Here is a 14,923-nt window from a genome sequence, read left to right on the forward strand (position 1 = left end):
TAACCAAAATTGAACGTACGCGCGTTCTGCAGAATTCTACAGAATCGCATGAGATTTTTCCAGAAACCAGAAACCCCATTTTCATCCCCTTCCATTTCTCAGTGCCAAGCCCACTTAAGGAGATGATGATGGAGGTTTCCTGGTGGTGGCTGGAGCACTTCCAGGTGGAGAGACCCACCACCAACTGCTGCTGCCCACTTTTGCTGAACGTAATTTGGGTTCCTTATCACCCCTCCGGTAAGCAACTTTGCAGCTAGCATAATATATTAGGATCCCCTGATTAATTGGGAGGTTACAGTAACTTGGTGTTATTTGATTCTTTCCGAGTCAGAGTGGGTGAGCGGTGGCTGACTTAGTGCAGATTTGGTAACAGGAAACCTAGGTTAATCTGGTTTGGAGAGGTATGATAAGGGGAGAGAGGTTTTATGGTTCGGGAACGAGAATTCCCTGTTGTTTTACTGCAGAATCGCTAAAGGAAATAGGTGTACTGAGCTTGTGACAAAACCACTCGCTAACCAAAGAGGAAGGAACAATGCACCTAAGCGACGAAGGAACAACGGTGCCAGCGGAAAAACGAGAGCTTTGGAGAAATGGCGCACAGAAAGCACTTCAATGGCGTAGAGAGAGAGAGACGACTTCCTCCAAAGACACTGGTGGACCCAAGCGACGGAAGAACAACGGTGGACAGAGACACCACTTCAATGACAGAGAGAGTTTCAAAGGAAGGAACTTCACGGAGATAGAGTTTTGAAGGATATTTCGGTGAAGGGGGAGAGAAAGTTTCGAAAAGGGGGAGAGAGAGTTTCAGAGGGGGAAAGAGAGTTTCGAAAAAGAGGAAAGAGACTTTTGCAGGGTTTCTGAAAAGCGCCAAAAAGTTTCTGAAAATTATTCCAAAAATGCCCTCCAAAACAAAATGAATCTTTAAACAAAATTTAATAAAAACAACCAATGACAGTGAGACACGTGTTGTTGTCAAATTGTTGTCAAAAATCTGTTGTCGAAGAAACGTTTTCCTTATTTCTAACAGGTTGATCATTTTTACACAGACATCAAATTAAAATATTTTATAAAATTAAAAACAAAACATCAGCTGTAATACATAAAAGAAAATACCAATATGTAGTTGGCGCGAAGATTTCTCCGCCCTCTTAACTAAGCGATTGATCTCATCCTTACTCAACGGTTCTCCCAACACCTCCTCCCTCGACTCCCAAATCGGCATGGCCAAACGGACTAGTTCAGCTCCGTTCTCATCTGATGGCGACGGATCGAGCAAGTGGAACTCCCTCACAGTTGTCTGGCTCGGCGGTACTGGGTTCCGCCCTGTCCATGGCCGTGGCAAGGTTGGCGGTCCAAACGGTGCGAATGGCGGCTCCCGCAATTTCACCAGATTCGCTTTCGGGGTCTCCGTGTAACTGAACCTGAAGTCGAACGGTGCGCCTTCGACCACGTAAGACACTCCATCCTCACCGATTTTCACATTTTCCGGCCCCGGTTGAAACTCAAGTCTCTCGACTCGTGAAACCACGGGATGCCAATCAAGCAAGGACTTCGGTTTTGGAGGTGGTTTAGAGTATTTCGATTTTTTCCCCAGAATAGAAGGTTGCGACGGTGCAGAGGGGGTTCCGAGAGATTTAAAAGTTTCGGAAGTGGGGGAAACAGCGGCAGTAGTGACAGTGTTAATGATGTTGGCGTTGTTCCAATGCGAAAAACGTAGCTCCGTGGAACAACGTTCGCGGGTCGGGTTGTGGTTGATGTGTGGGCAAAATATGGGTAACTTGATTGCCACCTTCAGTAACACATCCATCTCTTCTCACCGTTGGGCAGTGTCATAGACCCTTTATAAAACTCAACCACAAGGGTGTTTTGGGAAATAAATCTCACTTAGGATATTTTACATCGCTTTTTATTTTAAATAATATTAAAAAAATAAATTTATAATTAAGTTTGAATAAAAATCATGATGTAAAGGTAAATATAATATATATATATATATATATATATATATATATATATATATTAGTTATAATAAAATTTAATGATAATATATGTATTAGACTTATAAAGGTAAATATAATTATATGTGAAAAACAATCTACACTAAAAAAAATTTAATCACTAAAGTTTAATTAAATTTTAAATTATGAATAAATTTAGATACTTTCAATGAAATTTTATTAAATTTTTGTGATTTAGTGAGTGTTAAAAAGTTTTATACCTCGAGTATCTTTAGTTTAATTTGTTTGTTATGACTTATGTATCCTCACATTTATTGCAAAAGACTTTCATGTAGTATTTATTAAATATAAAAAGTCATGAAAATAATTTTTAAAGTTATTTAAAATTATAATATTATAAATTAGATAATCATAAAATCATAAATTTATAAAATCATAAATTTATTATTTATAAACATTAAATATTATTAAAAATTATAAAGAAATACTTATTTATAGTTTTAAAGTAAAACTATTAAATAAAATTATACTTGTACAATAATTCACGCCGCTGCACATCATTTATAATATGAAATTTTTATATTATTATATTCCTAGTACGCTAACTTTATTAGAGAATTTAAATAACTACTAAGTGGGTATAAAAAATAGGTTTAATATCTCAATAAACACTCTATTATAATTCCCTCTTAGGCTATTTCTAATGGAAAACCCCCTTTTTTTTTCATTCTTTTTTTCTAAATCTCATCATCTAAAACTAAATGCAGCCTAAAGACTTAAAAACAAATATTTAGAATAAATTAATAGAACAAATTTAAATGTCAACACAAGACAAGTAATTATGTACTAAAGGAGTAGTGTTATTTCCAAAATGTTTATATTAGACACCTTTTATACAAGTGGAAATAGATAACCTACTCTAGTGGCACAGAAAACAAATGACTAATACAAATAGAAATTTGAGATAGAACTTACAAGGATTCTGACTCTTACTTCAAATCTTGTGACTTCTTACTATCATAACCTGTCTGACAGTTTATAAAGAGGCTCAGGTGGAGTTGATTTAGAAAAAGCCATAGTGGTTTGATAAATGTAGTCGTCATCCAAAAATTTATCATCTAAAACAAGAGCACAGCCTTGCTCAACAGCTTGGTCCAACAGCAATAAAAGTCCTTCTGTACAAGGTGCACAACTTGATGGCTCACAAACATCTGCTTCTGAACCATCAAGAAAGTTGTTTGAATGAGGATCTGCTACAATGCTGGCAGAACTTTTATTGGTACCCGGTACCATTTGTGGTGTGCAAGAAAAGGCCATGACATCTTCTGTGATTTCAACTTCACATGTTTTCATAGGGAGTGAAGCAGCACCAGAAACATCAGACACAGGTGGATTGCTATTTTCTGTGAGACAAAGCACAGTTTTGTGCAAACTCAAATTATCTGAATTAGATAAAATCCTTGTGTCAAGAGGTTCACTGCATAGATGCTCAGTTCTATTGTTTTGTAGACACGTCGCTGATAATTTTCGGACACCTAGAGTCAATTTATTGGAATTTCCACTGTCAACGACAATTTTAGTGGCTTTTGTGTCATCATCTCTGGGATTTGGTAAAGAGGGCCTCCAATTTGGTCCTCTCCACATAAGTATGTGGTCATCTTCAAATGAAAGCAATATACATGGAACTAGATCCTAGAGTCAATGAACATATGTTAGAAAAAGATGTTTATTATAGCATCATTGAAAAATTTACATTACATAAGTCAATGCCTATTATCTTCAACGTTGAATTCAAAGTTTAAGTGAACATGGTTATACCTTTAGTTTTGCTCCAATCTTTTTATAGTCACTTGTATTTAGTTCTTGGCAATTTATTCGCACAAGGTCACATTGTTCAAATGCCTCTCTGACATTAGTCACAAGGTCCCAATATACACCATTTTTTGCTGCAACAATAAAATGATAGGGACATGTTAGTTTGAAGAAAGAACAAGAATAGTTAAATTGTAATGAATCTCCAAAACAATCTACCTAGTTTGCGGATGGGCATCAAGACCCTTCCCTTTTGACGCATTTCAGTTGCTTCGTCAAGTGTTAAACCTTTTGGAACTCGTTTAATCAGCTTAGGATATACTGGAGACACTGGTCTCCACCACATAAGAGGAAATTGTGGTCGTGTTTCATAGCTGTAGTTTCTCCCCCTGAAAAGGTACACTGTGCCAAAATGTCGGTAAATGATTTTCCCCCCAGTCCTTTCCTGGCAAAACCACACAACATGACACAGCACACAAGATGAGTTTCTTATTCCCAGTGGATTCTCAAAGCGTAAAAGGCATATATTCATTTAAGTGGTAAGGGAAGCAAGCAAAGTATAAGAGATTACAAACTGAAAAAACAAACCTCTAACTGCTGGCACACATTATCCATGTCGACGGTACACACTCCTCTGCATTTTATCTTGCACACAGTGCTCCTCATCCAATATGTATGTATGTTTTCCAACATGTTATGTGTCAAACCATCCCTGCCTAAATCAGAAATTTGAGTGCAACAAAAGTATATTTCCCATTCCCAATAACCAGTTAAGTACATAAAAGTGATCCCCTCACTCTCATCCAGCATAAACTATTTTCCACTCCTCTTTCCATGTCAAATAATCTTTTACAAGTAAGGTTTCTTGAAAGCACAAAGCTTAAATTCAATTTTTTTCAAAGTGCTTTTCGTATTGTCCTATAATGAAAATTAAGATTTTACCACAAGCATCAAACCAACTTTAAATATCACGTCTTAGTGCATAAACACCTAAGGTAAAACTCTTCTTCAACAAATTTTCCGGTATGCCCTTACCAGAGAAAAACTAAATAAATAAATTGAGTTTCAATCATAAACTAAAATCAAATTAAGCACTTCTTCATGTTTTATAAAACTTCTGTCCTGACCTGTAACTCGTGAAAGATGCACATTTTTTCTCTCTAATAAATAATTGTGAAGAAATTTATCGATAGACTTAAAAACAATTGGAGAATTGCATCTAAGTATTATTGTCCATTAGATTCATACAAACTTTTGAAACAAAGTAATATAAATTGCAAAACACATATGGTAAACACGAGGGAGCCCTTCATAAGGACTTGCATACATACACCAATAACAATCAAATTATCATATTTGTCATGAAAGGAAAACACTAAAATAATGTTTAACTGAGGAATGATTCACATATACCTTGATTTTATGGACACCTATTACACACTTGTTTCACACAAGCGAGCCCTGTACAAGGGAGGGCTCCATAAGGATTCGGATACATACACCAATAACAATCAAATTATCATATCTGTCACCAAAGGATAAACACTGAAATAATGTCAAACTGAGTAATGATTCACATTCACCTTCATTTCATGAATGACTATTTACATACTTATTTTTCCTTTTTTATCTCTCTTTTCATCATGTCATATAACCTTTGAACCTATCACTTTTACTCTTTCAATGTGTATATTAAGTGGTGTCAACCTTTAAGTTGTAGATGAATAATTGGTAAATCCGGAACTTTATTTCTAACAGGTTGATCATTTTTACACAGACATCAAATTAAAATATTTTATAAAATTAAAAACAAAACATCACATAAAAGAAAATACCAATATGTAGTTGACGCGAAGATTTCTCCGCCCTCTTAACTAAGCGATTGATCTCATCCTTACTCAACGGTTCTCCCAACACCTCCTCCCTCGACTCCCAAATCGGCATGGCCAAACGGACTAGTTCAGCTCCGTTCTCATCTGATGGCGACGGATCGAGCAAGTGGAACTCCCTCACAGTTGTCTGGCTCGGCGGTACTGGGTTCCGCCCTGTCCATGGCCGTGGCAAGGTTGGCGGTCCAAACGGTGCGAATGGCGGCTCCCGCAATTTCACCAGATTCGCTTTCGGGGTCTCCGTGTAACTGAACCTGAAGTCGAACGGTGCGCCTTCGACCACGTAAGACACTCCATCCTCACCGATTTTCACATTTTCCGGCCCCGGTTGAAACTCAAGTCTCTCGACTCGTGAAACCACGGGATGCCAATCAAGCAAGGACTTCGGTTTTGGAGGTGGTTTAGAGTATTTCGATTTTTTCCCCAGAATAGAAGGTTGCGACGGTGCAGAGGGGGTTCCGAGAGATTTAAAAGTTTCGGAAGTGGGGGAAACAGCGGCAGTAGTGACAGTGTTAATGATGTTATCTGCGGCGATGTTGCGGCGAGTGCGGCAAATTTCCTCTTCGATTTCATGGAGCGTCCGGCGGCGCTGGTTGAACTTCTCTGCGTTGGCGTTGTTCCAATGCGAAAAACGTAGCTCCGTGGAACAACGTTCGCGGGTCGGGTTGTGGTTGATGTGTGGGCAAAATATGGGTAACTGGATTGCCACCTTCAGTAACACATCCATCTCTTCTCACTGTTGAGCAGTGTCATAGACCCTTTATAAAACTCAACCACAAGGGTGTTTTGGGAAATAAATCTCACTTAGGATATTTTACATCGCTTTTTATTTTAAATAATATTAAAAAATAAATTTATAATTTATAATTAAGTTTGAATAAAAATCATGATGTAAAGGTAAATATAATATATATATATATATATATATATATATATGGTTTAATCCTTTACTACATCCCTATTTATGTACGAATTTCTCAATTGGGTCCTCGTTTTTTAAAGTGTATCAAAATGGTCCCTAATTTTGAAAATTGATATCAATTGAGTTTTTTCCGTTAAGTTGGCTGGACGGCGTTAAAAAAATTGATGAGTGGATGCTGAGATGACGAACGAGCGCTCGTCCAGCAGCGAACGAACGCTCGTCCAACAGCGAACGAACGCTCGTCCACCAGAGAACGAATGCTCGTCGACCTCTTACTGCTGGACAACCGTTCGTTCCACACTGGACGACCGTTCGTTCGGTGGTCGACGAGCGTTCGTTCGCTGATGGACGAGCGTTCGTTCGCTGGTGGACGAGCGCTCGTTCGTCATCTCAGCATCCCACTCATCAATTTTTTTAACGTCGTCCAGCCAACTTAACGGAAAGGACTCAATTGATATCAATTTTCAAAATTAGGGACCATTTTGATACACTTTAAAAAACGAGGACCCAATTGAGAAATTCGTACATAAATAGGGATGTAGTAAAGGATTAAACCTATATATATATATATATATTAGTTATAATAAAATTTAATGATAATATATGTATTAGACTTATAAAGGTAAATATAATTCTCCAATGATACTTGAAGAACCTCTTTTGACAACATTTAGACATGGGACAGGTGTCTAAATGGAAGTGTTCCACGTGAAAAATCAAAAAGCAAATGAAATATGACGTGAAAAGGGGTGGACAGGGTTTCAAGTTGCGTTTTAAATTTCAAATTCATTTCAAAGAATTGTAGAGAGAGAATTGTAGAGAGAGAAGCGCGAAGGTTGAGGGAGAGTGTGACCTAGAGAGAGAGAGGCCGAGAGAGTTGGAGAAAGGGAGTTCGAGAGAGAGAGGTCCGACGGAGTGCTTGCCGGGGTGCCGCCGGTCAACGTTGAAGGCCGTGTTGGAGCTATTCAACCCCTCCAGCCGGTTCCGATTCACGGCCGCCGCAGCTCCGACGTTGGCCAATGAAGCGAAGACGGCATCGTCTTCCGTCCGGTCCGACCCAGCGAACTAGGTGCGCGTTCAAGGTCTCGCTTCGTCCCTGCTGCTTCCGTCCCTGTCCCGGAGTGCCGCCAGAGTACTGCCGGAGAATCGCCGGAGTGTCGCCGGAGTGTGGACTGTTCGGTGGACCAAAAACAGGGGTTTTTCGGGTTGTCAGTCCCACCCACACCTTTTTCTTCGTCTGTGTTCCAACCGCCACATCTCGTGTTCACTCAAGGTTCGTTTTTTTTTTATTTCAGTGGAATGAATGTATAATATAGTATGATGTTGTTTGTGGATGATTTTGGTTATGTATGATACGTTGTTTGTAAGCTGTAAAAATATGAATTGTTGGATGGTGGTGGAATGTTGTTTATGTATGATGGAGGTGGTTTGTTAATAGTATTTATTGGATAAATTAAATGTGTGGTGATTGATACTATGAACATGAGAACATAAACATTCTTCCTTTGACGATACTGAAAATGTGTCTCCGAAGTGGGAAAATTTATGGAATAGATTTTGTAAGTTTTCTTTAAATTAAAAGATTGATAGACAGTCTTGGTTGCATCTATTATTTCATGAGGGGTTAACTTTAGTTGGAGGGAGATTTGTCTTATTTTAGATGCAGTGTTAGTAGTAACAATTTATCTTACGTAAATAGAAGGTGCAAGTGAAATGTCTTGATCAACCGCAGTACTTATCAATTACTATGGGTACACATTAATAGAGTTTGGAGCTACTGGATTTTGATGGTATACATTGGAAATAAGAAAAAAATTGTTTGATGTCACCACTGTTATTATATTTAAAAGCTAATAAAAGGTTTAAAGGTTAACGAAAGGTCCCTCACATTTATTTAAAATAAATAAATTAAGCTTATGGTGGTAGGACCTTTAATGTATGTATCACTTTAAGTAGTGCAGATTTTTTTATATTAAAGCATTCATCAACTATATAAAGTTTACTTGGAAAGTCATCTTAATATATATTATATTTTGGTTTTCTTTGCAAGAAATGAAACGTAATAAAAAATAATAATAATAGTTAATGTTTTAAAATGGATTTGGTGCAATCTTAATTAAAACTATGCTACATGTATAAGTGTCCGATCGAAAAGTAATTGTTAAGAAGTAAAACACGGGTCTTTATTTAATATTATAAGGATAAGAATATTCAAGTGTTCTTAATTAAATGATGATATTATGTTTAAATTTTAGATGAATGATATTAATTTTAATGCTTTAATTATTGTATTTTGATATGGTATATGCTTTGTGTATAGGTGGTAAACGTTAACTCACCCATACTTTTCTCTTTACTTATCTAGAGATGGAATCAAAACCCCTCATACTCACACCATGGAGCTTAGGCCTTATATTGAGGAACCCATTTCAAATGATGCAGCATCTTTAAACTTTATGTCTCTTGATCTTCGACCAAGAGTCATACATGATTTTACTGTCTAATAGAGATGCAGTCAATGAATGTTGGAAAACATTGGAGTATCACTATGCTACTGCTGATCGAAAAGCTGCTTCATTGCATTTATTGGATCCCAGGTCCATGAGGTAACCTACAAGTTTATCTTCGGTGCACAATTTCAATATTTCTCAATTTTAATGCCTTATTTCTTAACCAATATTATATTTTGATATCATGGTATCAGTTCAAACTCTGAATATGGTAATTGTTTATTGTTAGAGAGAATGATCTATTTGTTGCTTTTAATTATCTTAGAGAGAGAGAAAAATTATTGTAAGGTGTTCTAAATCTCATTGACACTCTAATTGTAAGTCTTGGAATTGATGTGTACTTTGTATTTATAAATTGATTTAGTAGTTTGGAAACTAAAGTTGATTTTGGCTTTTTGCAGGCCCATAATCTTGAATTGTTTTTTGGACATTTGTTTAATCGTTACAAAGACAACAAACCGTCCTTGTAGGTTCAACACGTGCATACTCCAATCCAACTGAACTCGTAAGTTTTTAATCTTGTTTTTTTTTTAATTATAATATTTGTTTGTTTCATATAAGTAGCATTTCATTATTTGTATTTTGAACTTTTTTTGATGTAGATATGATTGTGGAGTTATTTTTTTAAAATTTATGGAGTTGTGGGATGTTGTTCAGAAATATGAAGGCAAAACAATATCCAATTACACTAGTGTAAGTTATCAACATTTTCATGGTGTGTCCCTTTGATTGAACATTGACATTATATTGATATTGTGTGATTTTTTTCTTTGTAGGAGGAACTACAAGAGGTTAGGGAGAAGTATGTGTGTGATTGGATTTTGGATGTTGACATTGTGTGGAGGAATGAAGTGTTGCAACATTTAGGGTTGTTACAAAATGGATAGTACGAATGTCATTTATGGATTTCTTATCACTATTTGAAATTGTGATGATTAGGTTTGAATGTACATATTTTTTGTTACAAATCATCAAAGAAATGTTCAATAAATGACATAATCAATGGTTGAAGATCATTTGCATGTCCAATAAGTGTTAAAAAAAATTCATTAAAAAATCAATGTCATTTTGAAAGTTGATCTATCTCTGCAAAAACTTTGCCAGAACTCCCCACTTATTTGGCCTTTGCTACCAATGTTGTTTATGTACAACGATTTTTACAAAGAATGGTTCCTTGGGCACGAAGTTTGATATAAAGGTGATAATCAATGTCTGAACATCACTTGTATGTCCAATAAGTCTTTAAAAAAAATTGGTTCACTTAAAATCAATGCTATTTTCATAGTTGACCCCTATGTGCAAAACCTTTGCCTGAACTCTCCACTTATTTGGCCTTTGCTCCCAATGTTGTTTCTGCACAATGAGTTTTACAAAGAATGGTTCCTTGGGCATGAAGTTTGATATAAATGTGATAATAAATGCTTGAATATCACTTGTATGTCCAATAAGTCTTAAAAAAATTAGTTCACTTAAAAATCAATGTCATTTTCACAGTTGACCCTTGTGTGCAAAACCTTTGCCTGAACTCCCCACTTATTTGGCCTTTGCTCCCGGTGTTCTTTCTGCACAATGAGTTTTACAAAGAATGGTTCCTTGGGCATGGAGTTCGATATAAATGTGATAATCAATGCCTGAACATCACAGATATGTCTAATAAGTCTTATAAAAAATTGGTTCACTTAAAAATCAATGTCATTTTCACAATTGACCCTTGTGTGCAAAACATTTGCCTGAATTCTCCACTTATTTGGCCTTTGTCCCAGTGTTGTTTCTGCGCAATGAGTTTTACTTCTTTGATTGTTGAAATAATCTGTATTTTCTTGCAAATCTGGGAAGAACGGGATTGCTTGAATATCACTTGTATGTCCAATAAGTCTTAAAAAAATTGGTTCACTTAAAAATCAATGTCATTTTCACAGTTGACCCTTGTGTGCAAAACCTTTGCCTAAACTCCCCACTTATTTGAACTTTGCTCCCAGTGTTGTTTCTGCACAACGAGTTTTACAAAGAATGGTTCCTTGGGCATGGAGTTCGATATAAATGTGATAATCAATGCCTGAACATCACTGATATGTCTAATAAGTCTTATAAAAAATTGGTTCACTTAAAAATCAATGTCATTTTCACAATTGACCCCTGTGTGCAAAACATTTGCCTGAATTCTCCACTTATTTGGCCTTTGTCCCAGTGTTGTTTCTGCACAATGAGTTTTACTTCTTTGATTGTTGAAATAATCTGTATTTTCATGCAAATATGGGAAGAACGGGATGAAATTGGGGTTTTTGGAAATCTGGTGCGATTCTGTAGAATTCTGCAGAACGCGCGTTCGTTCAAATGGCTCGACCAATTAGTGGTCGGCCAAAATACTATGAGCGTTCGGTTTTATTTTCTGATGTACCCAGCGTTAGCGTTCGTCCTTGGGTGAAAGTTAGTAACATATTAGACGTTCGTCCCAACAGTGCTCGACAATAGTGGTCGGCCAAATAACCGTTCGGTCTTGTATCCTCCAGTAACGAGCGTTAGCGTTCGTTCTGGGCTTGTTTTGGTGAGCGTTCGGCGATCGGTCTTCGTGTATGGGTGACTGTAGTGTTCGGCTGAATTTAGTATTATCAGGCTTGAATCCTGAGCGTTCGGTTTTGATGTTTTAGTGATTTAAACGTTCGATCTAAATTTGATATTCTTAGGTTTGAATCTGGAACATTCGGTTTTGGGTGTATTAGTAAGCGTTCAATTTGTAATTTGATATTCTTAGGTTTAAGATCTTGAACATTCGTTTTGGTGAATTAGTTATTGTAGCGTTCGGTCTTAAATCTGATGTTCTTATGTTTAAATCATGAACGTTCGAATTTGGTGAATTGTGGATTTTAGCGTTCGACCTTAATTTGATATTCTAAGTTTAAATCTTAAACGTTCGGCCTTGGTGTATTAGTGAGCATAAGCGTTCGTTCTTAACTTGGTATTCTCGGATAGCAATCTTGAGCGTTCGATCTTAATTTGATAGTCTTAAGTTTGGATCTTGAGCGTACGATATTATTATGTGATTAGTGATTGATAGCGTTCGACCTTGATCAGATATTCTGAGGTTTAGGTTGTAAGCGTTCGGTCATACTATGTGTTAGCGAACGTTCGATCTTGATGATGTTGATTCTAAGTTAGTGATCGTTCATAGCGAATGTTCGGTCTCGATGATGTTTGTCTTCAGATAGTACTCGCCATAGGCAGCGTTCGGTCTTTGATGATGCTTGATCTTTGAATGTTCGTACAAACAGTTAAGTCGAAGTGCTCAATCTTAGCGTCCGTTCAAATAGTGTTCGGCCAAATAGTTTTCTGTTAATAACGTTTGGTGTTTTAGTGTTGAGCCTAAGAGATTGATCTTAATGTTCGTCCAGCCAGTATCCGATTTTAGTGAGGTGTTCGGTTTAGCGTTCATCCGAATATTGCTTAATCCAATGTGGTGTTGGGTTTAGCAAGTTAACAACAACCTTGGAACACTGACTGCCTCATGGTTGTTTTGAGGATGAAGAAGCAATATCCTTTTGCCTTTTTTTGAAGCGGGAGTATTGCCGAATCTTTCGCAGCAGAAACAGAACGAGTGCAACAAGAGAGACAACACCACATGAAAGATATAGGCCCCAAAAGCTAATCAAGTGAAGCTGATAAGGCTTGGAGTTGCTTGTCCTTTCTTCAGGACAACCCATTTTATAGAACCACCTCTCCTGTATCCTATGACGACCTTGAGAAAGAAAAAGAAAACAGAAACTATTAGACTTTGGAGTAAGTTGTTTCATTACAATTTTTCTTAAACAGGGTTAAGGGGCTGAACTTGAAAAACAACAAAATAACATGGATTTAGAATCTTAAACAAAAGATGAACATTGGGACACCTATTGCTGCACCAAATTCAATAAACTCGCCATAAAAGGTTATCATATGACGCTACAAAGGCGTATATTAACATAATCACAATTTGCTTCTTAGGAGGACCACGAAAGTCACTATTGACTCGGTGTTCAAGAATCCATATAACAATTCCAATCACAAAAAATGAGACAGTCGTAGCACACCACATATCTGCTGTAAATGGTTTGAGGAACACCCAAGCACTTGATCCTGATTTGTTGATATGAGCCACTATGACAAGGCTAGATGATGCAAAAGGCTGAGAAAAATCCACAATCCTTGTACGGTTAGTTACAATTGCAATGTCTCCAACAACATCATATACTTAAACAATTTTCAAGGATTACATGTTATCAAAATTAAGACAACACTGAATAGAAACAAATGCTGATTACAAAATTTTCAATTTTTGTTCTCTTCTTTTCTCACTGTAATTCTACCCAAAAATATTATAAGGAAGAAGAAAAATAAAGAACTGGTAAAATTTTTTACAAACTTTGGAACAAGAAAAAACATAATATTATTTCATCTATAAGAATTTTTACGTATAACATAGTTGCCTTTTAATAAAAACATTGTATGTCAACTCAAAAACAATCGTAACTAATTAAGTAGATATATATGAATTAACCAACATTGACTATGTTTCCTTTTTCATCATGGGTATCACTTAAAAGCCACGCGTAATCCTTGGACATCATTTGAAGTTTATGGGCAATAGAAAAATTTCTCAAGCTCGGATCAAGGTTGGCATGAATAATATACACGCGAAGACCAAACAATTTAGATTGATTAAGTTGGTGATTTCATCCGGATCAAACTTAATACTCAAAGGAAGTTTATAAGAGATTTTCAATCTCATTTTTTCAAGTTTATAATAGATGCAACCAAGACTGTCTATCAATCTTTTAATTTAAAGAAAACTTACAAAAGTCTATTCCATAAATTTTCCCACTTCGGAGACACATTTTCAGTATCGTCAAAGGAAGAATGTTTATGTTCTCATGTTCATAGTATCAATCACCACACATTTAATTTATCCAACAAATACTATTAACAAACCACCTCCATCATACATAAACAACATTCCATCGCCATCCAACAAGTCATATTTTTACAGCTTACAAACAACGTATCATACATAACCAAAATCATCCACAAACAACATCATACATATATTATACATTCATTCCACTGAAATAAAAAAAAAACGAACCTTGAGTGAACACGAGGTGTGACGGTTGGAACACAGATGAAGAAAAAGGTGTGGGTGGGACTGACAACCCGGAAAACCCCTCTTTTTGGTCCACCAAACAGTCCACACTCCGGCGATGCTCCGGCAGCACTCCGACAACACTCCGGGACAGGGACGGAAGCAGTTGGGACGAAGCGAGACCTTGAACACGCCCCTAGTTCGCTGGGCCGGACCGAACGGAAGACGATGCCGTCTTCGCTTCGTTGGCCAACGTCGGAGCTGCGGCGGCCGTGAATCGGAACCGGCTGGAGAGGTTGAATAACTCCTACACGGCCTTCAACGTTGTCCGGCAACACTCCGACAAGCACTCCGTCGGACCTCTCTCTCTCAAACTCCCTTTCTCCAACTCTCTCGGCCTCTCTCTCTAGGTCTCAACGTTTGCACTTCTCTCTCTACAATCTTCCAAATGAATTTGAAATTTGAAACGCGAACTTCTAAACCCTGCCCGCCCCCTTTCCACGTCAGATCTCATTTGGTTTTTCATTTTTCACATGAACCACTCACATTTAGACACCTATCCCGTGTCTAAATGTTGTCAAAAGAGATTATTCAAGTATCATTTTCCAATATCAAAATACCATTAGTTGTCCCACTTCAGGTAGAAGAAGCACAGCAAGTTTGTCATACTAATTTTGCCAATTCTGGATGGTTCAAGAACTATTTGTCATGCTTCCTAT

General features: G+C 37.0%; 1 protein-coding gene and 1 long non-coding RNA gene across 2 annotated transcripts; one reads left to right on the plus strand and one right to left on the minus strand.

Moving 5' to 3' along the window:
* Positions 1 to 2,779: 2,779 nt before the first annotated feature.
* LOC148199950 (CRS2-associated factor 1, chloroplastic-like) lies at positions 2,780 to 6,412 on the minus strand. Its single transcript, XM_088114000.1, has 5 exons — positions 5,606 to 6,412; positions 4,359 to 4,486; positions 3,990 to 4,215; positions 3,777 to 3,904; positions 2,780 to 3,650 (listed from the first exon to the last, which is right to left on the minus strand). The coding sequence occupies exons 1-5, from the start codon at positions 6,384 to 6,386 to the stop codon at positions 2,976 to 2,978; spliced, it is 1,938 nt and encodes a 645-aa protein (XP_087970126.1). The 5' UTR covers positions 6,387 to 6,412; the 3' UTR covers positions 2,780 to 2,975.
* A 924-nt stretch (positions 6,413 to 7,336) lies between these two features.
* On the plus strand, positions 7,337 to 10,107 carry LOC148199951 (uncharacterized). The gene is made up of 5 exons (XR_015785510.1): positions 7,337 to 7,854; positions 8,947 to 9,187; positions 9,493 to 9,596; positions 9,694 to 9,784; positions 9,868 to 10,107. It is a non-coding gene; the product is annotated as an uncharacterized LOC148199951 (long non-coding RNA).
* The last annotated feature ends 4,816 nt before the right edge of the window (positions 10,108 to 14,923 follow it).

Source organism: Vigna umbellata, chromosome 4 (assembly GCF_029865625.1).
Source record: "Vigna umbellata cultivar VRB3 chromosome 4, Vumbellata_1.0, whole genome shotgun sequence".
Classification (NCBI taxonomy): Eukaryota; Viridiplantae; Streptophyta; class Magnoliopsida; order Fabales; family Fabaceae; genus Vigna; species Vigna umbellata.

What these genes read in the sequence shown, in the direction of transcription:
- LOC148199950 (XM_088114000.1), bottom strand. Translation starts at nt 6,386, where the DNA reads ATGGATGTGTTACTGAAGGTGGCAATCCAGTTACCCATATTTTGCCCA. An exon ending in ATGTGTGCCAGCAGTTAGAG is followed by an intron (nt 4,216 to 4,358) that starts GTTTGTTTTTTC and finishes TGGTTTTGCCAG; the next exon opens with GAAAGGACTGGGGGGAAAAT. An exon ending in GATGCCCATCCGCAAACTAG is followed by an intron (nt 3,905 to 3,989) that starts GTAGATTGTTTT and finishes TTATTGTTGCAG; the next exon opens with CAAAAAATGGTGTATATTGG.